At 50.9% G+C, this 25,658-nt stretch overlaps 2 protein-coding genes and 1 long non-coding RNA gene across 13 annotated transcripts; 2 read left to right on the top strand and 1 right to left on the bottom strand.

Moving 5' to 3' along the window:
• Positions 1 to 26: 26 nt before the first annotated feature.
• MYBPHL (myosin binding protein H like) lies at positions 27 to 19,051 on the top strand. Of its 7 annotated transcripts, none has more exons than XM_045478546.1 (11): positions 27 to 137; positions 1,894 to 1,960; positions 2,455 to 2,643; positions 11,206 to 11,294; positions 11,855 to 12,050; positions 12,264 to 12,403; positions 12,547 to 12,706; positions 12,809 to 12,945; positions 14,037 to 14,223; positions 15,383 to 15,428; positions 16,584 to 16,678. In XM_045478546.1, coding segments are annotated over exons 2-10 (1,110 nt in total). In that variant the 5' UTR covers positions 27 to 137; positions 1,894 to 1,959; the 3' UTR covers positions 15,394 to 15,428; positions 16,584 to 16,678. The 7 variants fall into 7 exon arrangements, 6 of the variants coding, with proteins under 6 accessions (XP_045334502.1, XP_045334500.1, XP_045334501.1 ...); XM_045478544.1 differs by having other exon boundaries at positions 1,894 to 1,970; XR_006712575.1 differs by adding an exon at positions 15,971 to 16,021 and having other exon boundaries at positions 100 to 2,643.
• LOC123598388 lies at positions 9,804 to 20,197 on the bottom strand. Its single transcript, XR_006712580.1, has 2 exons — positions 19,062 to 20,197; positions 9,804 to 10,872 (listed from the first exon to the last, which is right to left on the bottom strand). It is a non-coding gene; the product is annotated as an uncharacterized LOC123598388 (long non-coding RNA).
• A 181-nt stretch (positions 20,198 to 20,378) lies between these two features.
• PSRC1 (proline and serine rich coiled-coil 1) lies at positions 20,379 to 24,745 on the top strand. Of its 5 annotated transcripts, none has more exons than XM_045478551.1 (8): positions 20,379 to 20,887; positions 21,360 to 21,417; positions 21,509 to 21,566; positions 22,023 to 22,464; positions 22,818 to 22,961; positions 23,153 to 23,271; positions 23,574 to 23,667; positions 24,093 to 24,745. In XM_045478551.1, exons 1-8 carry the CDS (start codon positions 20,855 to 20,857, stop codon positions 24,291 to 24,293), a joined length of 1,149 nt encoding a protein of 382 aa, XP_045334507.1. In that variant the 5' UTR covers positions 20,379 to 20,854; the 3' UTR covers positions 24,294 to 24,745. The 5 variants fall into 5 exon arrangements, with proteins under 5 accessions (XP_045334507.1, XP_045334504.1, XP_045334503.1 ...); XM_045478547.1 differs by having other exon boundaries at positions 20,597 to 20,887; positions 22,818 to 22,932; positions 23,023 to 23,271; positions 24,093 to 24,708; XM_045478550.1 differs by lacking the exon at positions 20,379 to 20,887 and adding an exon at positions 20,912 to 20,986 and having other exon boundaries at positions 22,818 to 22,932; positions 23,023 to 23,271; positions 24,093 to 24,708.
• Positions 24,746 to 25,658: the final 913 nt, after the last annotated feature.

Raw genomic sequence — 25,658 nt, 5'->3', positions numbered from 1 at the left:
TGTAGTTTGTTAATATGTACAGTTTGTTAATATGGTAGATTTTCCAGTTTTCTGGCCTCAGAAATCAAACTCCAGCCACCAGAGAATAAGCCAGTAAAAGAGGCAGGACTGTGCATTTGTCACATGAGAGGTATTAGGTAAGTTGCGGGGGATTACTGTTTTTTCTTGTTCTTTCCGCTCCTAAAAGTCTACCTCCTGTGGGTATTTGTGGGGCCAGCTTTCTCGGTCTCACACCCACACACCCTTTCAGTACACTGCTACACTCTTCCTTCTGGACACAGCGGCATAGAATGACTCTCCTGAGTTAGATGCTCCTTCAGGCAGGTTTGACAGACAACAACCCTGCCTCTCTCAGGTTTCTCTTGCTGTTCTTACTCCTAGCCTGCCTGATCCATTTCATTTAAGGACATTCAAAGAGCTGCCGCTTTCCTCTCTCCCCAAACTTGTCTTTTAGGAGAGGTTCCTCCCCAACTCCCTTGAACCTTTAGCTGAGCCTTGAAAATTGCTTCTCAGTCTGCCATCTTGGGTGATATTTCCAATGAATACCTACTCTGACATCATGGTCTGAAGCTGAAGAGGCAAAAGATTTTGCTTCTAAGGAGCCCCGCCACCTGGCGGAAGAGTTCCTCCCCTAGGAGATTATGTATGTAATTTTATTTTCAGCAAGTCTATCTAACCTAGTGTCCTAAGACTTTACCAGAATCACTAAGGTTGCTTTTTCTGATGCAGATTCCTAGACCCCACCTAGACTCATTAAATTAGACTTCATGATGGACAGACCCTAAGAGTCTCCATTTTTACCTTGATTCTTTACACCTCTATTGCAACAAAGGGCTTAGACTGAAAGCCTAGACCAGTTTCACCAAAGGATGGGTTAAGTAGGGTGGAAAAAGGGGGTTTTGGAGTCTCCTGATGTCGGAACTCTGTACTTATAAAGTTGTTGGCTGGCTCAGGCAAAAGAAATCGGGCAGCCACCTTCACACGAATCCTGATGTGGCACCAAGTGCAGCCTCAGAGGTCCAGCCACACAGCTCCCTCTCGGCCATCCCAGCTCCTGATAAATAGGTTCCTGGGCCAGAAGGGTGTCTACTAGCTTTCCTGGCCTCAGCCCCTACACAAGTTGCAAAGGGGAGTTTCCATTGTAGCACAGGCTCCTGGGATCCTATCGACTCTGTCTCTAAATTGAGGGCTAGAGGGAAGAAATGAGTAAGGAGCTCATCCATTCAACCACACTCATTTTTTTTTTTTTTTCCATAAAAGAGGTGGTGGAAAGGAGGAAGGGGTATATGGTAACTCTGTACTTTCTACTCAACTTTGCTGTGAACCCTTTGAAGCTGCTCTAAAAATAAAGTCTTTCCACACACACACACAAAGGGGATGCTGGTTTCTGGAACAAAGAAAGTGAGGGTATGATAGGAAACCATTTGGACACAGTACAGAACGTGTAGAATGATGGCTTGGTAAGCCTAGAAATCCTATAGGACCTTTAGTATGTAACTAATGACACTTCCTATGCTCTGGCCATTTCCTTCGATTATTAGCATTTTAGCCTCAACACAGTCATGGCATCATCATCTCTGGTTTCAGAGCCCTGAGGTTCAGACTCGGTGATTTGCCCAGGGTCACCTAGCTAATGAGTGAGTAGCCCTGCCCGAAGTCACACACACATACTCTGACCTCATGCCCCTGGCTCCCCTCCACCACTGCTGCCTCTCGCTTTACTGGTACTTTATCTCAGAGGCAAGGGAGCTCTCAGAGGGCCACGTGCTGGCCCAACCTAAAAATAGCTCCCATTTATCAAGCACTTCGCTCTACTCTGCTAAGCACTTTGCACAGATTACCTCTTCTAATCCTCACAACCACCCTATGGGCATTACCGTCTCCATTTTACAGATGAGGAAACAGACCTGAGAGAGACTGTGATGCAAGTCGCACAAGCTAGTTGGTGATGGAGCCAAAAGTGAGTCCAGGTAGTCCAGCTCCAGAGGGCAGACTCTACCTTCCCCACCACTAGGGGGGTTGGCGGAGGGGATGGGGACAGACCCTGAAAAGGGCGAGTTGACAAGACTTTACAGCTCCCTGAACACGGCACAGAGAGAGAAGGAGCCGTTAAAGGTGAAAGGTGTGCAGGTGTGCGTGTGAACCGCTGAGCCTGCTAAGCCAGGAGCCCCATTGTATGATCTGTGTGCGCGGCCAGGGGAGCTGTTTGAAGCTCAAAGCTTACCACACACACCCCCACCCCACCCCCGGGCTGTGTGAGTGGGGCCACCTCAGTCCTCTTGCGGCTATTCTGGGCTGCTGTCTGATCTCCCTCTCTTCCCCGGCCCCTACTTCAGCCCTTCTGCTGGGAGTAGCCGGGTGGGAAAAGGCCAGGCCAGTTACATAAGCCCATGGCTGGGACCCCGGAGGCCAGGCTGGAGAGCAGGTGCTTAGCCCCTCCCTCACCACCAACAGTGAAAATCTCCCTCTGGAGCCCAGCCTCCGGGCGGCCCAGCATGGAGGCAGCCACAGCTCCCGAGGTGGCCTCCTCAGGATCCACACTGAAGGTGAAAGAAACGAGCCCAGCGGATGCAGAAGGACCCCCAGCTTCACCTCGACAGGAGGCCGGCAGCCCCATTCCCCAGCTCCTGTCCCCTATAGAAGGTGACCCGTGGGGTTGGGAAGGGTGGGGCGGCTGGGTGGTAGGAGTTGGGGAGGATATCCCTCACCCCCTGACTGTACCTCCTCAGGTTTGTGCAGAGGGAAGCTTCATGGGATTGGTGCCTAGGGTGGGGGAGCATTCATTGGAGCTCCCACCCCTTTGCTTGGTGGATTCTTACTTGCTGCTCATGTGTCTTTGCTGGGTTTGTGCTTTTTAGCTGAGAAGCCAGGGGATGGTGTATGTGACGCTTTCCAGCGACTAAAACTGATCTGTTTATATTTTTACCTTTAATAACATGTCTGTCCCAGGGACTGAGGACCTGATATATACCAGCCAGGAAGGGATTGAGGGGTGAGATGGTGGCCGTCTGGCTTAGAAGAGGGCAGTGAAAAACTTACAGCAACTGAGAAGCTGGTGGTGAACGGTCCATGACACTCTGCCTCTCCCTTGGCAGTGCCACAGGTCCAGGACCTACCCCAACACCCCAGCTGGCTCCCATGGAAAATCCCAGCCTCTCAGGGTCTGACCTCCATGGAAGCAGAGCCCATCCAGGAGAAGCATTTGGCCGCCCTTCCACAGTGGTCTCTCTGGGCCTCTAAGCGAAGAGGCGCTTTTGAGCCAGGAGGTGGTGGGCGCCCCTTCCAGTCCCAGGTTCCCTGCCAGCAGCCCAGCCACCCACTCCCCAGCTGCCCCTGGCTGAGGCCTCTGTCATGTTCACCTGGGGTGTCGCCCACGGTGCCTGGCTTGGCCGACCAGAGGTGGAAGGCAGGAGCCAGGCGTTTCCTGTCTCATGTGCAGTAACCGGCAGAAGGAACCACGGGGGCTGCCTCAAACATTTAAGACAGTTACCTGCACAAAGTCTCTACTTTTGGCCCCTCGACATCTTAAGTGCAGGGGATGCAGAGACCACAAACAAGAAACGCATGAAACCCGAGGGTAGGGAGCGGTAGAAGACGCTGTGACCTAGACTCAATTCCCAGGCTGCCTCCAGCAGCTTTGTGCCCTTGGACAAGCTAACCAACTACTCAGTTTCAATTTCCTCTCTGTAAAATGGTAATTACTACTGTCTACCTAGTAGGGGGTTAGGAGGACTGTTGAGGTGACCCAAAGTACCTGGGAAGAGGCCAAATGACAATGTGAGTAGATAATAAAATGTTTTCAAGTTAGGGGTGAAGACAGAGTTCTACCTGCAAACAGGGTTGAGTAGGGAAAGCTGGCTGCCACTCGTCATCCTCACGGGAGGCGCTGGGTTTCCAGGAGCTGTTTCAATGCCACAGGGAGAGAGCCGGCTGAGTTCCTTCCATTGAAAAAGAAGAGGTAGGGGAGCAGAGTTATTGTGAGCACACTAGGCTGGGATGGTCTTGAGACAGAAAACCATTTCTTCCGTAAGGATCCAGAGAATAAGCGACACAGGCAGAGAGAGAGTGAGAGCCGGGACTGCTGACTCCCAACTCGGCTGGTCTCCCTCCATAAGACCCTGGGGGAGGTCATCATCCGTCTCCGCCACGCTCCTCCCTCTGGCTGTGAGTGGGCACTCTGGGCCGTCGCTCCTGACAGCCCCCGGCCAGCCCCAAGTGCAGCCTCACCGCCCCCCCCCCCCCGCCACCACCCTCCCCCCCCCCCCCCCCCCCCCCCCCCCCCCCCGCGCCAGCAGCTCCACTCATTAGCATCCCAGAGGTCAGTGAAGGTAAGCAGTGCTTGTGATAGTTTGCAATATATGTTTGCATCTGTTATCTGCTTAGAGAGGACAAGGTCCTAGCTCTGTCCTGTGACCCTAGGAAAGTCATTGCACCTCTCTGGGCTTCCATTTTTTCATCTGTAAATTGAAGGATGACCTTTTGATGGCTGTGGACCCCTAGGAAAATCTGATGAAATCTGTAGAATCTTATCCCAGGAAAAATACTTAGAAAATGTTCAGGGGGCCCACAGAATCCCTGAAGCCCATTCAAAGGTCTTTCAGGGTGCCATGGACCCAGCCTAGATGGTCCCTATGTTCGCGTGAGCTCTAAGGTCTTTTTCTTCCTCTTAACCCCTCCTGTACCTCACGGGGAGCACCGCCGGACCCAGAGGAGCACTGCAGCGAGCGTGCGTGTGCACAGGAAACGGAGCAGGCACCAGGGGCAGACATGCATTTGCAACGTCAAAATAAATTGTAACTGGCCAACATGAGCTTTTAGTCAGGAAAGCCTACTATGTGGCTAGAAGATGAGCAGACGTAGGCGGCTGGCACTGGGAAACAAGTTTCCGTCTCCCCTCAGCACTGTACGGAGGCACTGGGTCCTGCAGGCAGCGCTGGGTGGGAGGCTGGGGGGCAGGCTGTACCCCTGCCATGGAGAAGAGGAGACCCTGAGACCCAGAGGAAGGGCCCAGCTGCTGCTTTCAAAATAACTGCATCTCTTTTCAATCCAAACTCTTCTGTGTCTTCCAGCCTTGGGAAGCTGGAGCCCATGCCTGGGAGCAACCTTCCTTTCCTTCTTCCTTCTTCCTGCTTTCCTCCATTCTTCCTATCTTCTTTCTTCCTCCTACAAATATTTTTTTTATGCCTATCATGTGCCACACACTGCTAAAGAAATAAAAATAGGCAAAAGTAACTCCCCTTGTGGAGATTACCTTCTAGTGTAAGGAGATAGATAATAAATAAATAAAATATGTAAGATGTCAGATGTGATAAACGCTGTGCCGAAAAATGAAGCAGAGAGGGAGGGCACAAAGTGCTGGGGGTGGGAAACATGTCGGCAGTTTTAAACAGGATATTCAGTGAAGGTCCCATTAATTAGGTGCTATTTGAGCAGCAACTGAAAGGAGATGAGAGAACAATGCATGCAGATACTTGGAGGGAATGTCTTCCATGCAGAGAGAACAGTCTGTGCAAAGGCTCTGAGGCAGGAGTGTGTGCCTTATGGGTTGGGGCCACTGGGCCTGTTGCAGCGTGAGGAAGAGAACAGTAGGTTTGCCGGCAGAGAGGTAGCAGGACCCTTGTGAAGACTGGTTCAACTCTGAGACTGGTGGGCAGCCTGGGCAGGGTTTAAGTGAGAAACTGACATGGTCAGCTATAGGGTTTAAGGATTCTTCTAGCTGCTGAGCTAAGAATAGGCTGTAGGCAGGCCTGAGACACTAGCAAGATCATCAACTAAGGATGAGGACGAGGGAGAAGGTATGGAGGTTTTAGAAGAGGGAGGTACCCAATAGTCACCTGGGAGAATAGGAGGCAGAGTGGACTAGAACTGCCAGGGGCCATTTGGAGTTAGTAGTCACTGCTCATGGCCATCAGCTTACCGTCAGCCTCGCTTGTGTTTTTCCCCAGCATGCAGATGTGGGCACTGAGTGGGTGGAAAGCATGTCACTGGGGTTGGCCATTGCTAGGAGAGTGCAGTGGAGTAAAAGAGGAGTAAGGAATTTGAGTGGGGACACAAGGGAGGGAGTGTAATGACTGGAATCTAAGGTGGGTGGGAGAGAGAGTGGTAACAGAGAGGGTGACAGGGAGTGAAGGGGTAGGAAGACAGGGGATCAGAGGTCTCAGTGGTGCTGACGGATGGCTGGTAGCTGGAGCGGCAGAAGGGGAGCACTCTAGGGGCAGAGGCTGTGCTCGTCGGGGTTTGCCAGCTGATGTAACAAAGAGGCCTCAGAACTGAAGGCTCAAAAACAATAGATGTTTATTTCTATGAAAAAGCTTCTGTTTCTATTTATTTCTATTAAAAACCGTTCTCCATGCAATGATTCCAGGACCCAGGCCTCTTCCCTCTTGTGGCTCTGCTGTGCCTCAGGGCCCTGTACTCAGCCACATGGCTGCAGCTAGCAGAAGAGGATGTAGAGAACGCATTTCTTGAAGGCCTTGGCTCAGAAGTGATTCTCGTCATTTCCACTTGCACTTCATTGGCAAGAGCTAGTCTGATGGTCCTATAGCGAGGGGGCCAGGGCAGCCCCTTCCCAGAAGGCGCTACACTGTGGGAGAGACAGTATGCATTTGGGCAGGCAGTTAGCCACCCTCTGTCGTAGAGGTGAGGAGAGAGTGAGGCGCTTGAAATTCAGATTACAGGGTCTGCAGTTACTCAGCTAGAGAATGACCAAAGGAACCAGGGGCTAGAGCCAGAGAGGACGACACTGCTGGAAGAGGGGTGGGCACAGACGTGAGGGGCCCTGCAGGAAATGGAAGTGGGGACGGGGGGGAGGGGTTGAGATCACGAAGATCTGGAACTGTACCAGAGAGAGTGGCCATCACACAGCAAGCGTGATGGGGAGGACCACCCCAAAGGTGGTGTCTGCTTCTCAGACAGCAGTTCCCTGTTTCTATGTCCTTCTGTTTTTTCCTGACCTTAGTTTCACCGTCTTCAAGAAGGTGACACTCCTGTCCCACAAGGTACTTTGGAGGTCACCCTTCCTGTGACCTCCTCCAGGCAAGTTTCTAATAAGGCCAAGTCCACAGCCTGTTTCAAAGCCATTGCTCACCTTGTGCATTTGCCCTGTATGGGTAGCCATTCACTCACACAGGCCCGAGCACACACACACACATGCGCATACCCCTACCCCCTTACACACATTCATGCACACCCTGTCACACACACTATCTCTCACACTTGCACACACACACACACACACACACACAGCTCCCTCCCTTCTTTTGATGTGTCTGTCTTGTTCCTTCACTCTCCAGGCCATAAGTAATAACATCAGTATGAACTACATGGCACTTCAGGAATTGCTGGAGGACAGGCTTTAACTGTGTAAAGGGAAATTTTGAGAGAATATGAACATCTGTTTCCCCATGAGCACAGAATAAGGAAATGGGCATAAACTTCAGCAGAATGAAATTAGGGTAGAATTAAGAGGAAATTTCTAATCAAGAGGAGTCAAGATCTTTGGACTTTAAGTAGTCTCCTTCTCTGTTCATTTTAAAGAAAGAATTAGACGACATTCTGTCTGAGGGAAAGACGACCCCACAGGTCAGAAGCCAATGTCTCTCAAAGGACTTTTTGTTTTCAAAATGCCTTTTCCCCTACACTCCATGAAGGGAGAAAACCAAATTGTGGCTGTCTCAAACTTGGTCTTAGAAAACCTAGGTTGTGGGGCATCTGGGTGACTCAGTAGGCTGAGTGTCCAACTTCGGCTCAGGTCATGATCTCACTGCTTGTGAGTTCGAGACCTGTATCGGGCTCTGTGCTGACTGCTCAGAGCCTGGAGCCTGCTTCAGATTCTGTGTGTCCCTCTCTCTCTCTCTGCCCCTCCCCTGCTTGCTCGCTGTCTCTCAAAAATAAACATTTAAAAAATTTAAAAAGAAAGAAAGAAAACCTAGGTTGTGCTTTAGGGCTCTAGTCTTTGGCTCACATCCCTCCTGGCATCTGAGGAGGAGAAAGACCTTGGGCTTCAGGGAAAAGCCATGTTTCCCCAAGGTTGGTACAATTAACACCTCTCTTGACTGCAGATGTGTGAAAAGAGATGCCCCAAATGAGCCCTCCAATTACCATTCTTAGCAAAGGGCGAGGGCCCAGGTCGAGCTGGGAAGGAGTGTGCCGCTGCCTGGGCACCTGCAGCTGCCACACTGTCTCCTGCCACCTCCTGCACTGTCAGCTGCTTTTGCCCAAGCCTGTCCTCCTTCCTCCCCCCCTCCCCCCCCCCCCCACTGTGGTCTGGGAGCCTGCTGAGAGCAGAATCCTCACCTACTAAGCCTCAGATTCAGAGCATTCTACTAACTTAACTTTGTCCCCTATCGATTCACATCTTGTCAGGGAATCCCACTTACAAAGAACTGGCACAGGCGCCCCCCAGGGAGGAAGAGACTGCCATGCTAGCTGTGGGCCCTTCTCCTCTGTCTCTGCCTCCGCTGGGATCCCTTCTGGACCCCGGCCCATTCTGCTCATCTTCCTCCGAATACCACCATCTTTAAAAAAAAATTTTTTTTAATGTTTATTTATTTTTGAGAGAGAGAGAGGCAGACTGCAAGCAGGGAAGGGGCAGAGTAAGAGGGAGACACAGAATCTGAAGCAGGCTCCAGGCTCTGTGCTGTCAGCACAGAGCCCGATGCGGGGCTCGAACTCACGGACCGCGAGATCATGACCTGAGCCGAAGTCGGCCGCTCAACCAACTGAGCCACCCAGGCGCCCCATGAATACCACCATCTTAATTTATGTTCCACATAAAATTATTTCTGTAATTGTTCTCCTTAGTTCAGGTGAACCAATGCTAACATCTTCCAAAGTATCTCTCTAAGAAACAAGAGAAACACTAAGTGGGCACAAATAGATCAGTGGGCATGCACCCCTCTATAGAAGCCCATTCCCCACCTGAGCTCTAAGCAGAGCAGGACTCAGACAACATATCTTTCAGGTGTGACGGCTGGTTTCCTCGCCTCAACCTTTTCAATTCTTGAGGGTATCCCTCTGCCTTCCCCTCTTTGCCACCTCCTCCTAAGAGCAAGATTACTGTCAGAGCCCTGACAAGGTGCGCAGGCCCAGGTGGACAGTGGAGGGCAGGTAAGGGGGCAGGTATGCTGTGCTCAGAGAACAGGCTCTTTGGACGTACATTTCTAGACGGAGAGGCAGCACAACTTCACAAGTGTGTTTCTCTCTCCGAGCCCTTTCCTCCCTGTCTTCTTGATCCTGGCGCTCATCAAGCTCCCTCTGCGTCATGCAGGCAGAGCAGGGGACAGAAGAGCCGGCTTCTCTCCAGCCCTCCCTCCAGCAAGTGTGAAGGGCTATTTCCTCATCCAACAGTAGGGAACCAAGCCCAACAAGATGAGGTTTTGACCCTCCTTTTCAACTGCCACCCTCTTTTTTTCAGAAAACCCTTAAGTCATATCCGCTCGTTCTCAACTCCTTGGTCGCTTGCCGAGAGGGCCACAGGAGAGGAACACATCACACAAACGCTTCTTCTGTGTTTCGTGCCCCGCCCCCTTCCAAACCGCCAAAGTCGAACAGAGGGCAACCAGAGAACTGTCGCCCAGCCGCCTGGGGCTCCATCGCTGTCACCGCCGTTCTTACTGGGGCGCCAGGCCCTGAGCGACACAGGCAGGCCAGCCGCTCAGAGCACCTGAGGAGGCCCCGTGTCACTTCGTTCCTGCTTTTGCCAGGGGCAGGGGTGGGTGAGGTGCAGTCTAAGAAGCACAGACCAGGAGGAAACATAAGCCACACAGTGAAAAAGGAAACTAGATAAATAAAAATGGACAGTGTGCGCTATCTGTGTTTATATTTATTTCCAAAGGCAAAAAGTGACCTCGGGGTGGTGACAGGGCAGACCATGGGAAGGAGGTTCCTGCTCTCTAAACAGTGGGCTACAAATTGAGGTGTAGGAAGAACACAGTAGAACCCCTACGTACTGTATTTTAAATTTCACCATTCAAAAGTTTGCATTGCATAATGTACATATTTAAACAGTTCAATTTGTAAGTGAACACACAGACCGTGGAGTGGAGTGCTCAGGAATGTATTGTCGGGAAATGTTACGTTATCAGAAAGTTTACAGCCCACTATCACACAGTGGTGCTGTTTGCCTCGGGAGTGACCTGGGTGAGGCTTTTTACGACTCCACAAAAGAATTGTGCAGAGAGGCCGGGGAGGTAGTGAGGAATGAGGCGCTGTCACATTCCACTTTTGACAACAGCAACAGGCGACTGTCTGCCTGAGGAAGAAGGAGACAGGAGCCCCGAGAAAGCTAGAAAATGGTGCAGTCTCAGCCAGGCCCCCAAGGGAACCAGGTGGGATGTTTGCACTTTCTCAGCCGAGGCAGCCCAAGCCCAAGACATCCGGAGAGGAAAGCGGTCACACCTGGTCGTCTTCCAAACCTCACACTCAGCACTTTTCCTGAGCGTCTCCTGCCTCCATCCTGGAAGCCAAGGGACATAAACTAATCCCTCGACTCACTGGAACAGGCCTGGAACATCAAGGAGCAGGGAGGGGTGGCCTAGTTTTTCCCAGATTCCCAGAGTCTGTTGGTACAAAGCGATCCTCCACCAACTGGAAGAGCATCGCACAGGTCGTCCAAGCAGGATAGCCACGCAGAGGAAGGGACCCAGACACCAGCTCCCTCTTCAGTGACGTCAGTGCTGTCCCGGTGGGTCCAGGGTGTTGACTCTGCCTGCAGAGTGGAAAACTTTCTCCTCCAGTGTGGCCTCAAACTGGGAAGCAGGGCTGACGCTTGGAGGTCCAGACTAACATTGAAAGTGGCTTTGATAAATGGAGTGCTGTTGAGGACAAATGCAGAAATGGGGTAGAAAGGCAAACCCCACAGGCTGGACCAGTCTGTGCACAAACAGAAAAAGGAAATCTCAGTTAATGAAGAGTCAGTAGCTGAGCATTACAAATTAAAAGAAGTAAGCGTCAGGCTCACATTCCAGTGCTTTCTGCCAAGACCTGAATGCTCTCCAGAGGATATTTCAGCCAATCACTCATCCCGAAATTCCAGCGAGACGAAGGGAGCAATCTTCCCATCCCCTAGGAGAGGACTGATTTGCCGAGCACCTGGGGCGTCTGCCCATGGAGCACAGCCGGGTGCAGTGTCCACCTCCTCTGAGCTCTGCGCCTCCCACTACAGGAGGCTCACCACCCACTGTTCTCTCTCCTTCTATCATTCAGAGCACCCCAAGATCTGGCTACCTCGCGCCCTGAGGCAGACCTATATCCGGAAGGTCGGAGACACCGTGAACCTACTAATCCCATTCCAGGTAAGCATGCTGGCCCCGTGCTGACTCCGTGTTGGGTCCGGGCCGGGACCAGGCCAGGGTGTTGATTTGGAAACAGATACTGAGAGTCCTGCTAGCAGTAGGGAAGTTGTCCTGGCCTGGAGTGGACGGGGCCAAGTCACCAGAAGTCTGAGGCAGAACGACTCTTCCCTCTGCACTCCTGAGGGGGGGATGGGGTGGGGCGTGCCCCCATGTGACCCGCTGAGGCTAACCTCTGCCCCTTGGTCAGCAGAGGTCTGGGAGCTCTCAGTTTGGAGGGTTCTCGGGAGTTTAGACAGCTATTGTTAGCCCCAGCTGCCTCGGGTGATCTAAACTCTCAGAGGGCGGGAGACTCAAAGCCAAACCCCTTCCTTCCTCCACATCCTTTCAGCTGTTGCTGAAAGATGCAGGTCCCCTGGGACAGTGTGCGAACTTCTAACTCAAGGCATTCACAGTTGCGAGTCCAGTCACCATGTGGACCTAGGGTGGATCTGGTCCCCACTGCAGCAGGGAGGGTCACGAGGTCTCTTGGGGCTGCTCAGCGCCTTACTCCCATTTCTCAGGGCAAACCCAAACCTCAAGCCACCTGGACACATGATGGCTGTGCCTTGGATGCCGGCCATGTGAGTGTGCGCAATGGGGAGCGGGACTCCATCCTCTTCATCCGAGAAGCCCAACGTGCTGACTCAGGTCGCTACCAGCTCAGCGTGCGGCTGGGCGAGCTGGAGGCCACTGCCACCATTGACATCCTGGTGATCGGTACAGTAGGGGGAGTGGGAGCAAGTTGGTCCTCAGGCTAGAGGAGCCATCACAGACAGCTGGGGAGGCCAGGGTGACTCCCCACACCGAGTGTGGGGCACAGTGGTGGGTGAGGGGGGGCATAGCTGAGCAGAGAAGGGGAAGGGCACCCCGAAGTGATTCCCATGCATATGTGAGCCTTACCCTGCCCACTGCCACGCTTGGCCCTTTCAGAGAGGCCAGGCCCTCCTCAGAATATCAAGTTGGTGGATGTTTGGGGCTCCAATGCTACTCTGGAGTGGACACCTCCCCAAGACACAGGCAACACGGCACTCCTCGGATACACCGTGCAGAAGGCTGACACAAAATCTGGGGTGAGGCGCAGCTAGGGAGGGAGTGGGGAGGGAGCAATCACACGTTCTGGAATGGGGCTCTGCTACCTCCATGCGGTGAGCCGAGGTGGAGTGAGTTCACAAAACAGGCATCTCATTCACGGCATCTTCTTGGGCCCCCAAAGCTGTGGTTCACGGTGCTGGAACGTTATCACCGCACCAGCTTCACAGTCTCCAACCTCATCGTGGGCAACTCCTATGCATTTCGAGTCTTTGCTGAGAACCAGTGCGGGCTCAGTGAGACAGCCCCCATCACTGCTGACCTTGCCCACATCCAGAAAGCAGGTGGGGCGCAGAGACTTGGAGCTGGGAAGGGTGGAGGGTGGAGAGTTGAAGAAGGGTGGGGGATCTCAGGCACTACAGCAGGGCCCTTCTCGGTCTCCTCAGCTACCCTTCGCAAGACTGGGGGGTTTGCACAGCGAGATTTCTCTGAAGCCCCAAAGTTCACCCAGCCTCTGGCAGACTGCACCACGGTCATGGGCTATGACACCCAGCTCTTCTGCTGCGTCCGCGCCTCTCCCAAGGTAAGCAGGAGTTCTGCATGGTGGCCGTGCTGTGCTGCTCCCTGCTCCTGCCCTCACCTCCGCTACGTGGGAGAGCATTCTAAAACATGTGTTCCCATCACCATCGCCTGCCTCTTCCACCGCAGGTTACGTAGGTTAGGAACAGCTAGGGCACTTAGAGTCCAAGACAGGCTGACGTGGATGATGTTTCCAGTTTTCCTTTTAGTGTCTGCTCCTCTTCTGCAAAGATCACTTGCCGATCTGCTGGCAGTTGGGCATGAGCTTCAAGTTGTCTCTCTGGCAGAGGTGATGGAGTCCCGCTGGTTTCTCCTTAGTCACCCACCACGCCTCACCTGCTCAGGGCCATATGCCTACCAGCTGTCTAGAGTTGAGGCCATAACCCTGAGCAAGTCTACTTCCGATCTAGTCACTACTTCTGTACACTACACCACGTAAAACATCACTAACAACCTTACCAAGGGGGCGCCTGGGTGGCTTAGACAGTAAGCAACTGACTTCAGCTCAGGTCATGATCTCGCGGTTCGTGAATTCGAGCCCCACATCAGGCTCTGTGCTGACAGCTCGGAGCCTGGAGCCTGCTTCGGATTCTGTGTCTCCCTCTCTCTCTGTCCATCCCCTGAGCAGAGACACTCTGTCTCTCTCTCTCTCAAGAATAAATAAACATTAAAATAAAATTTAAAAAAACCTAACAACCTTACCAAGTACCTTTTGCATAGGAGTCCTGGGCCAGAGTACTACATCTCAGAAAGAGGGTACCAATAAGCCCACTCTAGAAACTACTTTCTAACCAGAGGGGACAACAGTGACTCCCTAGCCAACAGTGGAAACAGAATATGAATGATTCAACAACGAACATACAAAAAAGAGGGGATTCTGAGGCCCGGTGCCTCAGGGGAAAGAACAGAAGGTCCTACCTTTTTTCTACTCAGGAATACTTGATGAACAAGGCAAGGTTTCAGGTGCTCATTTCAACCAACAGAAGGAGCCTGGGAAGATTTTGAGGATACCAGTAAGGGAACCCCTCCCCCAACGTAAGGAATGGGGAACTTTCTCACCACTCCCATGCTGGCCCCCTCACCCTTATCTTGCAGCCAAAGATCATCTGGCTGAAGAACAAGATGGATATCCAAGGCAACCCCAAGTACCGAGCCCTCACTCACCTGGGAATCTGCTCTCTCGAAATCCGCAAGCCTGGTCCCTTTGATGGGGGTATCTACACCTGCAAGGCAGTTAACCCCCTGGGGGAGGCATCTGTGGACTGTCGGGTGGATGTGAGAGGTAAGGGCAGAACTCATACCCTCTCTCCACAGCTGGAAAATTCAGGGGCAGAGCCACAAGCCTGCATGGAGAAGGGCTTGGTTGGCTTCCCCTTCACGTGCTCTCGGCACTGGGCACCGTCATCATCAGGATGTATTTGAGGGGCCGTTTTTGTTATCCAATATCTTATTTCCCTCCAGCACAATTCTGTAATATAGAAAGAATGGCTATTTCCATTCTGCAAAGGAGAAACCTGAAGCACAAAGTGGTGATCAGCTCCCCTCAAGATTCCCAGTATTGGCTAAGTGAGGAGTCGGCACTGTGGTGGAAAGAGCCCAAGACTTTCCTTACTCAGACCGTTTTTCTTTTATACAGTCTTCGGCCCAGTCCAGGAAGCAGAGAGAGAGAGAGAATCCCAAGCAGGCTCCAGGCTCAGCACAAAGCCCCTTGTGGGGCTTGATCTCAGGATCATGAGATCATGACCTGAACCCAAATCAAGAATCAGACACTTAACCAGCTGAGCTGCCCAGGCACCGCCCCCCCCCCATACCTCTTTTAAAGTATTCATTCATTTATCTCTGCCTGTCACCTTGTTCAGATCTCCATCACTGCATTTAACATATTGTTATATAAGTGCCTATTTACTGGTTTCTCATTTAACCCATGAGCACTGTGAGGGCAGGTACAGCCTGATTCACACTTGTCCCCCCGGTGATGAGCCCAGTTTCTGACACAGTGGGCACTCTCTAAGTGTGCATAGCATGAATCAGGAATGAATGGGCCATTACGTGCCCTATTCTTCCCCATGTGTAGACTCCTAATTACATAATGGACTTTCAAAAAACATGAGAAGTATATCCCTTCCCAATGCTCCACAAGAAGGTTTCCCAGAAATTTAGGGGCGCCTGGGTGGCTCAGTCGGCTAAGCGTCCGACTTCAGCTCAGGTCACGATCTTGCAATTCGTGGGTTCGAGCCCCGCGTCGGGCTCTGTGCTGACAGCTCAGAGCCTGGAGCCTGTTTCAGATTCTGTGTCTCGCTCTCTCTCTGACCCACCCTGTTCATGCTCTATCGCTCTCTGTCTCAAAAATAAATAAACGTTAAAAAAAAATTAAAAAAAAAAAGAAGGTTTCCCAGAAATTTCTGAGATGCTAACTCTGAGAAATGTCTGAATTCTTGCAGCTCCTCACTGAGGCCTCCAAAGAAGATTAGGGCAACTCTGACAAAGGTAAAGAGAGGGACTGGGCTTCTGAATAGAGCATTTTGTATTTACAGTTAGTGTTGAATCTGTTAGTGTTAGTTAGGAATACATATCTGTATACAGAATGCAGATCTGAATACATATCTGTATTCCTAACTAAGCCTTTCGACCATGTAGTCATTGATAACTATTTTCCTTTTAACCACTTTTTTTTTGTAAGCTAATACTATCATCTCCATGGAAGGACTTTACCATAGTTGGTACTGCTTTTGTCATGTCCTCTTTCTGTACTCAAAGTGATGATAGGTATTAAATCTAACGGTCCTCTGGAAAGGAGTGATAGCATCTATCCGAGTGTAAGGGGGCTCAGTGGAAGGGAGGTGGGCAGGTGCTATAAGAAAAGGCATCAAGGGAACAGCCAGTAGAGTAGAGGAGTAGAGGTGGGTCACCACCACCAAGCGGCAGCAGCGTGGAAAAAGAGACAGGAGGCTGCTCCTGCTAACTGTTTCTACCGCCGTGTCATAAGCATGGTAAGAAGCAGATTCGTTTGCTTGTTTTTTACTTTGAAGTTTGTGGACTCCTTCCCTTCTGAGAGAAGAAAACCACCATTATCATCATAGGTCAGTAATAATTGAACATGCGGGTATGTGGTCCCAAACTCAGATCATCGTTTAAAATTTGATAGCTTCTTCAGATTCTAAATCACTCACAGTAGAAATGCTGTGCATGAACTAATGAGTGGGGTGAAAGAGCAGCTCATGGGAGAATTAGGGAGAACCAGTTCGCAATGTCTCCTGGGACTTGCAGTTCCTGGCTGACGAAAACAGAATGAACACCATCCCAGATGCCATTTATTTGAGCCCATCATTGATATAGATCAAATGGAAACCCTCAGGGACGCATTAAAAGTCCAGATTTCTCAAGAGAGCTCTCTCTGCCAGTTGGCTTGCAAAGATAGCTCTCTGGCCATGCCTTAGTTCCCTCTCTGTGTTAATGTTATATTGTGTCGGGACTTGCCCTGTTACCTCTCTCTCAGCCAGCACACAGCAACAAAGCAGGGTAAGGAGAGAATTCATAGCACGGGACCCAGGGACCGTGAGGAGAATTGCCTCAGCGTCTTGGGTGTGCACTGGTTGTTTGCTGTTAGAGCCACAACATACCCTCTCTTTTCTGTGCCTCCAGGAAGCCTGACTGTGGGGAGATTGTGTCCTTAAGCACTCCAGCACAACATCTGCTTTGGACTAATCTAAATAAACGTGTGGATCCTCGGTGCATAAGTGTCCATCTGTTTGAGCCTTTCTCTATGGGAAAACCATTTAGAAAGTTGGAATCCATTTTTTAAAATTGTTTGTCTGTTTATTGAGAGAAAGTGTGTATGTGCAGATAGGGGAGGGGCAGAGAGAGAGAGAAAGAGAGAGAATCTCAAGCAGGCTCCACACTGTCAGCAGAGAACCCGGCACGGGGCTTGCTACCACCAATCGTGAGATCGTGACCTGAGCTGAAATCAAGAGTTAGACACTTAACTGACTGAGCCACCCAGGTGCCCCCTCCTCTTTCTTCTTATATCCACATTCTCTTCCACAGAGGTTTCTAACACTGTCCTTTTGTTTAGAGTCTATGACGGAGCTAAACTCAACTCTATCCTGTGCCTGGTGCTGAAAGAGGTGCTGAACATGACTTGGTCTCTTCCTCTCTGATCTTTCCAGTATAAGTTGGAAAAGAGGATGCACATCCATCACAGAGACGCAGGCAGCAGAACACACATATACGTACATAGCTAATTAAAGACCAAGCACTAAGACTTGAGGGCTGGGAGACACTGAAGAAATTGGAGCAGAGTCTCACTAAGCCTTGGGGAAAGAATAAAGGTGAGGTGCTCTTGCTTACATGTTTGCTTTCATTCTCATAACAAGTAAGATATTAAAGCCATTCTGTAATGGCATCTGCAAAAGACAGCAACAGTTCCCCCCATCTTGGCTAGCAAGGGCATCGTGCTCTTCCCAAAGAGTTGGGGTCTCTTCCCCTCCCCTCGCATCTGGGCTGACCATGTGACCTGCTTTAACCAAAAGAAGGTAGTGGAGGTGATGCTGTGCCAGTCTGGGCCTAGACCTTAAGAGGTCTAGTAGTTGAATCTCAGGACAGATTTCCAAATTATGAGAGGCCACATGCAGGACAACCCAGCATCCCAGCTGACAGCTAGCACCATAGCCCTAGATACGTGTGGCTGCCTGAGACCTTTCAGCGCTAGTCAAGTCCAATCCACTGGGACTGGAGTAGAGAGGTCATGGAGTAGAGACAGGTCCTCCTGGCACGACTGTCTATAAAATCAAACTGTAAAATCATGAGATCTGGGGTTTCGAGCCCTAAATACTAGGGTGGTTTGTTACACAGTAGCACATAACTGAAATAGTCTTCTCGACGTCAGATATTGAACGTCAGGCTTTATCACTTTTAATCTCTATTTTCCAAATGGGGAAGTTGAAGTTCATAAGCTGCTCCAAGTCACGAAGCTGGTAAGTTAGCAGAGCTAGGATTGGAACCAGGTCTGCCTGACTTCAAGCTTTCTCTCTTTCCTCTCATCTCTTTCACCCAAGCGACGCTCAACTGTAGCAGGTCTGGGGGGTGGGATCATGGGTTGTAAGAAAGAAAAGACCGCTAGGAGGCAGTAAATCTTAGGCAAGGCTTTGAAGAGGAGGAGGGTGTGTTTCGGCTGAGAAAACTGAGACAGGCTTTTCTGTTCACACCAAAGGTCTATTTTCAGCTGAGGCAAATGTCTATTCCAGCCTTTCTCAACTGGAGCACTATGAGAATGCCCCAATGCCCCCCAAGGCATCCGTTATATGTCATAATTAACTTTTTCCACGCATCCAGAATGTCACTAGTTATGTAGCATCTTGGGAAAACTGAGAAACTAGCCACACAAATTATTTGTACGGTCAAATGCCCTTGCGGGACCCCTTGCTGCAACTGCCCGGTTGGGGAGAGAGGGGGACCAGAGTCCAGAGCCAGTTAGTTGGGGACACAATGGCCAGGAGGCCTCCGTTCAGCTGAAGCAGGGCCGGGGTCAGGAAGGAGTGGAATACACACAGCTACGATGCCCTAAGGATCAGTTAGACCTCTGGCCTCAGCCCACCGCCCCATGCCTCTGCTATCAAAGTACTCAAGGTTCCTATATGCTGAACCTTCACGGTGAAGGAATAAAATCTTCACGCTGAACAAGACTTCCAGTCATAGTTAATCTTCCCACATTCAAGAAGAACTGTACTGGAATCCTTAATTTTGTCATTTATGCCCTCAACACTAGGGAGTTCCTTCTGAAGTAAGGTCTACCACGTGCCAGGGAGGGGGTGTAATCTCTTCATTAATTCGTCTATTTATCCAAAATCTTGAACATCTGTTCATAGATGTCATTTTAGGGGTTGGGCTGAGGGGGACAAATAATTCCCAGGTTAGTGGCCTTAGGCTGAGTAAAGAATTCTTGTGCCTGAAATCTGTATCTTCTGGTTTTGTTGTTATTCTGATGGAGGAGAAAGTAGTTCAGTTGCTTTTTTTCTGGTACTGCAACAGCTTTCAAAATCATAACTGGGTGACAGGAAATTGGAGATGAGTTTCCATAGGAGGAACTAACTTCCAATTTGCTACAACTGCGTCCCCACTCACCTGAGGTTGGGAAGAAGCAAGGGTGGGGTTTCCCCAGTCAGGCTGCTCCTCGGCCCAGCAGGAATGCAGTTAATGAGCAGCTTCTTTCCCTTCATTCTTTACTTTGCCACCACCTGCCTGGAGAGAGGGAAACTACTGGCTCTGGTCTTCCCACCTCCACAGAACCTGAATCCTACAAACAACCAAAATTCCACCCTCACCAACAAGCCTACAGAAAACCAGGCAATCCTCTTCTCTCAGTTCTTCTTCACACAAGCCTGCAAGTTCTGCCCCCCCTCCCCGCCCTTTGCCTTAGCACCCCCACTAAACCCCAAGGCTCCTTTGCTTGCTGTGGCATTTCTTACAGTAACATCTCGTGCCTGCAAACCTCATCACCTCAGCTTCACAGCTAAAAACTAGAAAGTAAACCAAAAAAAAAAAAAAAAGCCTCTAAATAGCCAAAAGAATGGTCATAAACTCTGGAGACTAAAGTTCTCCAGCCATTGTTTTAAATTTTTAGAACATTTCTAAGAAGCCCTGTTAACTGGTGGCCCCAGCCTATTCACAGGCAACACTTGGAAACAACAAAAAGATCTCTAATAAGTAGGCTTAAGCACTTCACAAACACAGCTTTTAGTTTAGAGGTAGCAAGTTACAAACACCCCTCAAAAGCCCCTAAGGCACAAGGTATAAACTTGACTCTGGTAGTTCTCCTAGCCATGAAACCATGACTGACGGTCAGGGTTCTTCCTCTGCAGATAAGCGAGAGGTCACATACACTCAAGCCTGCCTGCCTTGTGACAGAGGAGTCACGGCTGAATTGGACCCAAATCTCCGTGTCCAAAAAACCTGTTTACCTCCGGTTCTGAATGTTCTCTTAAAATAATGATGGAAGATGTACTTCTTAGAGAACCTCAATATACCAAAGTAGTGAATGGATAAAGAAGATATGGTGTATATATACACAATGGAATATTACTCCGCGATCAAAAAGAATGAAATCTTGCCATTTAGCAACAACGTGGATGGAACAAGAATGTATCGTGCTAAGCAAAATTATTCAGTCAGAGAAAGGCAAATGTATGCTTTCACTCAAATGTGGAATTTAAAAAACAAAATAGATGAACATATGGTAAAGGAAGGAAAAATAAGATAAAAACAGAGGGAGGCAAACCAAGAGACTCTTAAATACAGAGAACAAACTGAGGGTTGCTGGAGGGGTGTTGGGTTGAGGGGAGGATGGGCTAAATGGGTGATGGGCATTGAGGAGGGCACTTGTTAGGATGAGCCCTGGGTGTTATATGTATGTGATGAATCGATAAATTCTACTCCTGAAACCATTATTACACTATATGCTAACTTGTATATATTAAAAAAAAAGATAATGGAGGCTGTACTTCTTAGAGAACCTCAATATACCTAAAATATAAATGTCTAGGTGCTTCCATAACTTGGAAAAATCACAAATGAGGAAACATGGCAGACGCGGTGCTCGCAAACGGAGTAAGCCCCTGAAAACAAATTTCCTCAAGAGGAGCGTTGGGTCTAGGGTGACTGGCGCTCGGAGGTCCAGCGGGGAGCCCGGCTCCGCCCAGCTGGCAGGGTGAGAAACGTACAGTCATTGGTCAGGTCCCTCGCACGCCGCCACGAGGCCCCGCCTCCTCCAAGGAAAGTCTCCCGGACACACGCGCGCGCAGGCGGCCTCCCCGCCTTAGCCCACCGGATGAAGTCTGTTTTAGAACCGCTCTCCACACAGCCCCCACCTGCAGACTTCCGGCCGACTGGTCGATGCCGCCCCGCCCCTGAGGGCAGGGATGTTGGGAACTACCAATCACGGAGCGCATGTGGTGAGAGTGGGTGGGGCCTGAGAGATTCGAAAGGAGCCCCACCCCCTCAGGGCTGATTCCCGGGACTAAGTGGTGGGAGGCAAGTGCTTTCTGCGAGAGGTGAGGCGGGGCGGAAAGTAAAAACAGAGGGTGGGCTGGAGGTGTGGTGTGGGTGTGGTGCCGTGTGAGTGGAAAGGTGGTTTGGGGAAAGAGAGAACCGGAGGATGGTGGCGGGGAAGAAGATGGGGCGCGCAGACCGCCCCCGGTGAGAAGAGCCCAGGTTGTAGGGGGGCGGCAGGGCAACCTGAGGAGGGGGATGGTGCTTTCTCGGCACCTTCCCCGGAATTCACAGGGCTAGTTACAGGGGCAGGTGCTACCCCTGGGACCCTTGCTTTATCTCCAGCATGATCCTCATCCCCTGGCTTGCACCCTGCGTTTAGCTGGGGGCCTTGGGCAGGATGGAGACCTGAAGAAAGGTGTATTCTGTCTCCAGCTCAGGTCTAATCTGACTCGTGCACCTGCTGGCTGGAACATGGAAGATTTAGAGGAAGGTAAGGAAAGTAAGGAGGGAGGAGTAAGGCGCTGCGATTGAGAACGGCGTTAGGGACCCGAGGCTGGCATTCCTTCCTTCCTCCCCTACAGATGTAAAGTTCATAGCGGATGAGACCTTGGACTTTGGAGGGCTGTCACCATCTGACAGGTACCAGCCTCTTTAACCTACTTGCTTTCCTCCGACAGTGCCTGTCTGCCTCTGTCCCCTTAGTGCTGAAGTATTGTCCTCTGGGGTCTGGGTTGGTAATTGGGGTTGGGTGCCCTGGGGCTGCTGGGTGACTTGTTGACATGGGCCCCTGTGACACTTTTGGGGGAGGGGAAAAGGGATAAGCTGGAATGAGATTTCAGGATGTTAAGAAGAAGGGTAAGTGGATTTGCTCCGTCCGCATCCTGGCATAATTTCCAGTGTCGGTAAGTGCTAAAGGCCTATGAGGCCTCATAGAACGGGGCATCTCATCACCTAGAGACCACCCTCACAGCCAGCATGGGCTTCCGGGTTTGGGGTTGTGTCCCTGGCTCTGTTGTGGAGGAGTTGCCCAGTCTCCTTTGCAGTCTCCTGCTCTCTTCTGTGTGGGCATGGCGCCTGGTTTGTTTTCTGTCTCAGTCGTGAGGAGGAAGACATAGCAGTGTCGGTGACTCCAGAGAAACCGCTCCGAAGAGGACTCTCCAATCGAAGTAATCCAAATGCAGTGGCCCCAGCCCCCCAGGGGCTGAGGCTCAGCTTGGGTCCCCTTAGTCCAGAGAAGCTGGAGGAGATTCTCCACGAGGCCAACCGGCTGGCAGTTCAGCTGGAGCAGTGTGCCCTGCAGGAGCAGGAGAGCACGGGCGAGGGCCTGGGGCCTCGCAGGGTGAAGCCCAGCCCCCGGCGGGAGACCTTTGTGCTGAAGGACAGTCCTGTCCGAGACCTGCTGCCCACTGTGAGTTCTTTGACTCGGAGCACCCCCTCCCCAAGTGGCCTGACACCCCGACTCCGGAGCGGCGATAAGAAGGGGTCAGTCAGGGTTCTCCGGGCAGCATCTGGAAAGAGGCCCTCCAGTGTGAAAAGGGTGAGTTTGGAGGGCCTGGGTTGGACGGGTGCCCTCAGACCCAGTGTGTGACTCTGTACAGCCATAGAGTGGTTTCCTCGTTGGTAAAGTGGGGATAGTAAAATTCTACCTCAGGACTGTTGGAATTGAGCAAAATACCATAAGCAAAGAACTTAGCACAGTATCTGTGCATAACTCTACACGGTCTACAATAAGCTCACGATAAATGGTATTGATGAGGATGACGATGTCGGCAGCGAACGTCTGCCCTTGCTTCCTGGGATCTAGGCAGCTCTCCACCTCTATTCCTCAAACAGCCAGCAGAACAGATTCTTTTTCCATTCTAGTCCTATTTTTTCTCTCTTGTATTTCAGGAGTCACCCACTTGCAATCTGTTGCCTACATCCAAAAGCCCAGCATCTTCTCCTCTCGCCCGATCTACTCCTCCAGTCCGGGGCAAAGCTGGGCCCAGTGGGAGAGCAACAGCAAGTGAGGAGACTTGGGCAGCAAAACTGTGGGTGAATGGGAGGAGCGAGGGTATGGAGCTGACCCCAAAATTCCTCTACTCCTCTCCACCAGGCCCGCCTACCCCTGTCAGACCAGTCTTGGCCCCACAGCCTCCTACCGGCAACTCTCAGCGCCTCTCTCGGCCGCAGGGAGCAGCTGCTAAGCCTTCCAGTCGACTGCCTGTTCCCTCTGCCATCCCCAGGCCTGCCAGCCGAATGCCACTCACCAGCCGGAGTGTACCACCCAGCAAAGGTGCCCTGCCTCCAGCTTCTCTGCCACCTCGGAAAGGACTCCCACGACCAAGTGCTGTAGGGCACAGAGGTGAGGAAGAGTGGACGTAATGGCTGGAAATCAGGAGGAAGAATGCCTACCCTTGCCCAGCTTGAATGCACCCTCCCAGAGCTGGGAACAGTGACCCCTTTCTCCATCTTCATTACAGCCCAATTTGAAGATGGGGAGACTGAGCTAAGGAGAGATGTGGGCCCGGGCAAAGAGTGTGAACTGGTTTTCATATACTTTGTTTTGTAACCTTGGGTGGGAGGAAAGGCACTAATCCCAGACTCACTCGGGGAGGGTCACTTGAACTTTCTGCTCACTTATTTCTTTTGTTAACCCCCATCAAGTTCCTGTTTCCCAGCGGCCAAATCTTCCCATCACTGCTGCCACTCGCAGCAACCTGCAGCCCCCCAGGAAAGTGGCGGTCCCAGGACCCACCAGGTAAGACTGGTCGAGATGCTCTCTCTCCCCTGTCACTGAGGCTTCCAAACTGTTAGGCACACCAGCCCTGAATCCTGTGTGGCAAGATGGGAATGAGGAGGGGAGACTAGAGGGTCAGGGAGTCCCATTTCTTCCTTCCCTGAGGAACTTCAACTCAGCTCGGTGACAAATAGGCTTGAAGAAGAGGGGAAGTTTGTTTGTTTATTTATTTAGAGAGAGAGAGCAGGGGAGAGGGGCAGAGGGAGAGAGAGAAAGAATCTTCAGTAGGCTCCATGCTTAGCACACAACCTGACTCGGGGCTCGATCCCACAACCCTGGGATCATGACCTGAGCTGAAATCAAGAGTCAGATGCTCAAGCAACTGAGCCACCCAGACAGCCCAGAAGAGGGACAGTTTAAAGCAATTCTTCCTTCTGACTCTTTAGGTAAGGAGATCAGATCAGCAAGCAAAAATTCAGGAGCAAACCACTACAGTCACTGCCTGGACTCACCTCTACTCGACCTCCCAAGCCCTCTCATGGAAGGCAGGCCCTGACTCCAGAAGATTCTGGCCCAGGAGCAGGAGGAAAAGATCCCACCAGGGCTGGTGCCCCAGGAGTGAAGAGATGGGAGATGGGGTGGATTAGGGTTGAGCTGGAGGGGAATCAAACTCTGTGGGTTGAAAGAGGATTAGGAAAAAGAGGTCACCTCCCAACAGTGAAATTAACAAGCAGAAAATGAGAAATGCAGGAGAGTGGTTTGTCCTCTTCCACCCCCCACTCTTGTGTTCAGTCCCAGAGAGTTTGATCTTCTTCCCAGGCTTTGGCTCACTGGACATTTACATGTGAATGGCCTCTGTAGCTAACCTCCCTGCTCTCTGAGGAACAGTCCTGAATCACATCCTCTACTGGATGCAGGCCTGTTTGGAGAGGCAGAGGCAGAGGCAGGCACCTGGTCTCTAGAACTTATTTCCTGTGAATTCTGTGACTCTTAAGAGGCCAGTTTATGATAAGCTTACATCGATCTGCGTTTTTCTAAAATAAAATGAATGTATTTTTATAATCTCTGCATGTGTGAACGTAAATGCTCCAATTTCAAATAAATACGTAGGAAACTCCTGTGTTATTCCAATGAGGGAGCCAGGAGGAGCCTCCCAGGCTGGGGCCTCAATAGGCCGAAGGCTCTTGTGATTGCAGCTCATCCAGCTGTGACTATCCGCCCTCCCTTTGTTGGCATTAGATGGGAACAAGCTGCCTTTTCACAGGATTTGTGTGTTACTGGAAGGTCCAGATCAAGTAAAATATAGCTTGATTCACACTATGTGAGGTTATCAAAGGTCTTGGTCAATTATTTATATCCTAAGCTTGCTAAGCTTGGGTGTCCTTTCCTGGCAAGAGAATGAAGCCTTTTTTTTTTTTTTTTTAAGTTTATTTATTTATTTTGAAAGAGAGCGAGAGAGAGTGGGAGCGAGGGAGGGTCAGAGAGAGAGAGGGAGAGAGAGTCCCAAGCAGGCTCCACTCTGTCAGGGAAGAGCCCAATGCAGAGTTCGAATCCACAGACTGGGAGATCATGACCTGAGCAGAAATCGAGTTTGGACACTTAACCTACTAAGCCACTCGGGCACCCGGAGAATGGAGCCTTCTGAGAATGCCTCATCATCTAGCCTGCGGTACTGAGATGAGGGGACCCTTTGACGGGTCCCCTGGTATTCAGTTTCACTGACTGCTTCAGTAGAAGATACTGGAACACCTCGTCATGTATATCATTAGAATTGTTGGTGTTCTCTTCTTATGTCCCCTCTTAGACGTGAGGGTTGGCACTAGGTTTTAGAAATCTCTGCAGTGCCTAGTGTTGTCATTTGTATGTGGTGGAGAATTTCATTTATTGAAAACATAAATTTGAGTGCAAGATGGTGGGGGATTGTTGAATGAAACAGACTCATTTAACAGATTTTGCTAAGCCTTTGACTCACAGCCTTTGACTCTTGCAACCAGAACCAATTCAATTCCTTG

The sequence above is a fragment of the Leopardus geoffroyi genome, chromosome C1 (genome assembly GCF_018350155.1).
Source record: "Leopardus geoffroyi isolate Oge1 chromosome C1, O.geoffroyi_Oge1_pat1.0, whole genome shotgun sequence".
NCBI lineage: Eukaryota > Metazoa > Chordata > Mammalia > Carnivora > Felidae > Leopardus > Leopardus geoffroyi.
This window is presented reverse-complemented; position numbering and strand designations above follow the sequence as displayed.

Excerpts from the sequence above, each read along its gene's own strand:
- MYBPHL (XM_045478542.1), top strand. The coding sequence starts at position 2,391 with ATGGCTGGGACCCCGGAGGCCAGGCTGGAGAGCAGGTGCTTAGCCCCT. Across the intron at positions 11,295-11,854 it reads ACCTACTAATCCCATTCCAG|GGCAAACCCAAACCTCAAGC; the intron begins GTAAGCATGCTG and ends CCCATTTCTCAG. Across the intron at positions 12,051-12,263 it reads CATTGACATCCTGGTGATCG|AGAGGCCAGGCCCTCCTCAG; the intron begins GTACAGTAGGGG and ends TGGCCCTTTCAG.
- PSRC1 (XM_045478551.1), top strand. The coding sequence starts at position 20,855 with ATGTTGGGAACTACCAATCACGGAGCGCATGTG. Across the intron at positions 21,567-22,022 it reads GGGCTGTCACCATCTGACAG|TCGTGAGGAGGAAGACATAG; the intron begins GTACCAGCCTCT and ends TTTCTGTCTCAG. Across the intron at positions 23,668-24,092 it reads GCGGTCCCAGGACCCACCAG|GTAAGGAGATCAGATCAGCA; the intron begins GTAAGACTGGTC and ends CTGACTCTTTAG.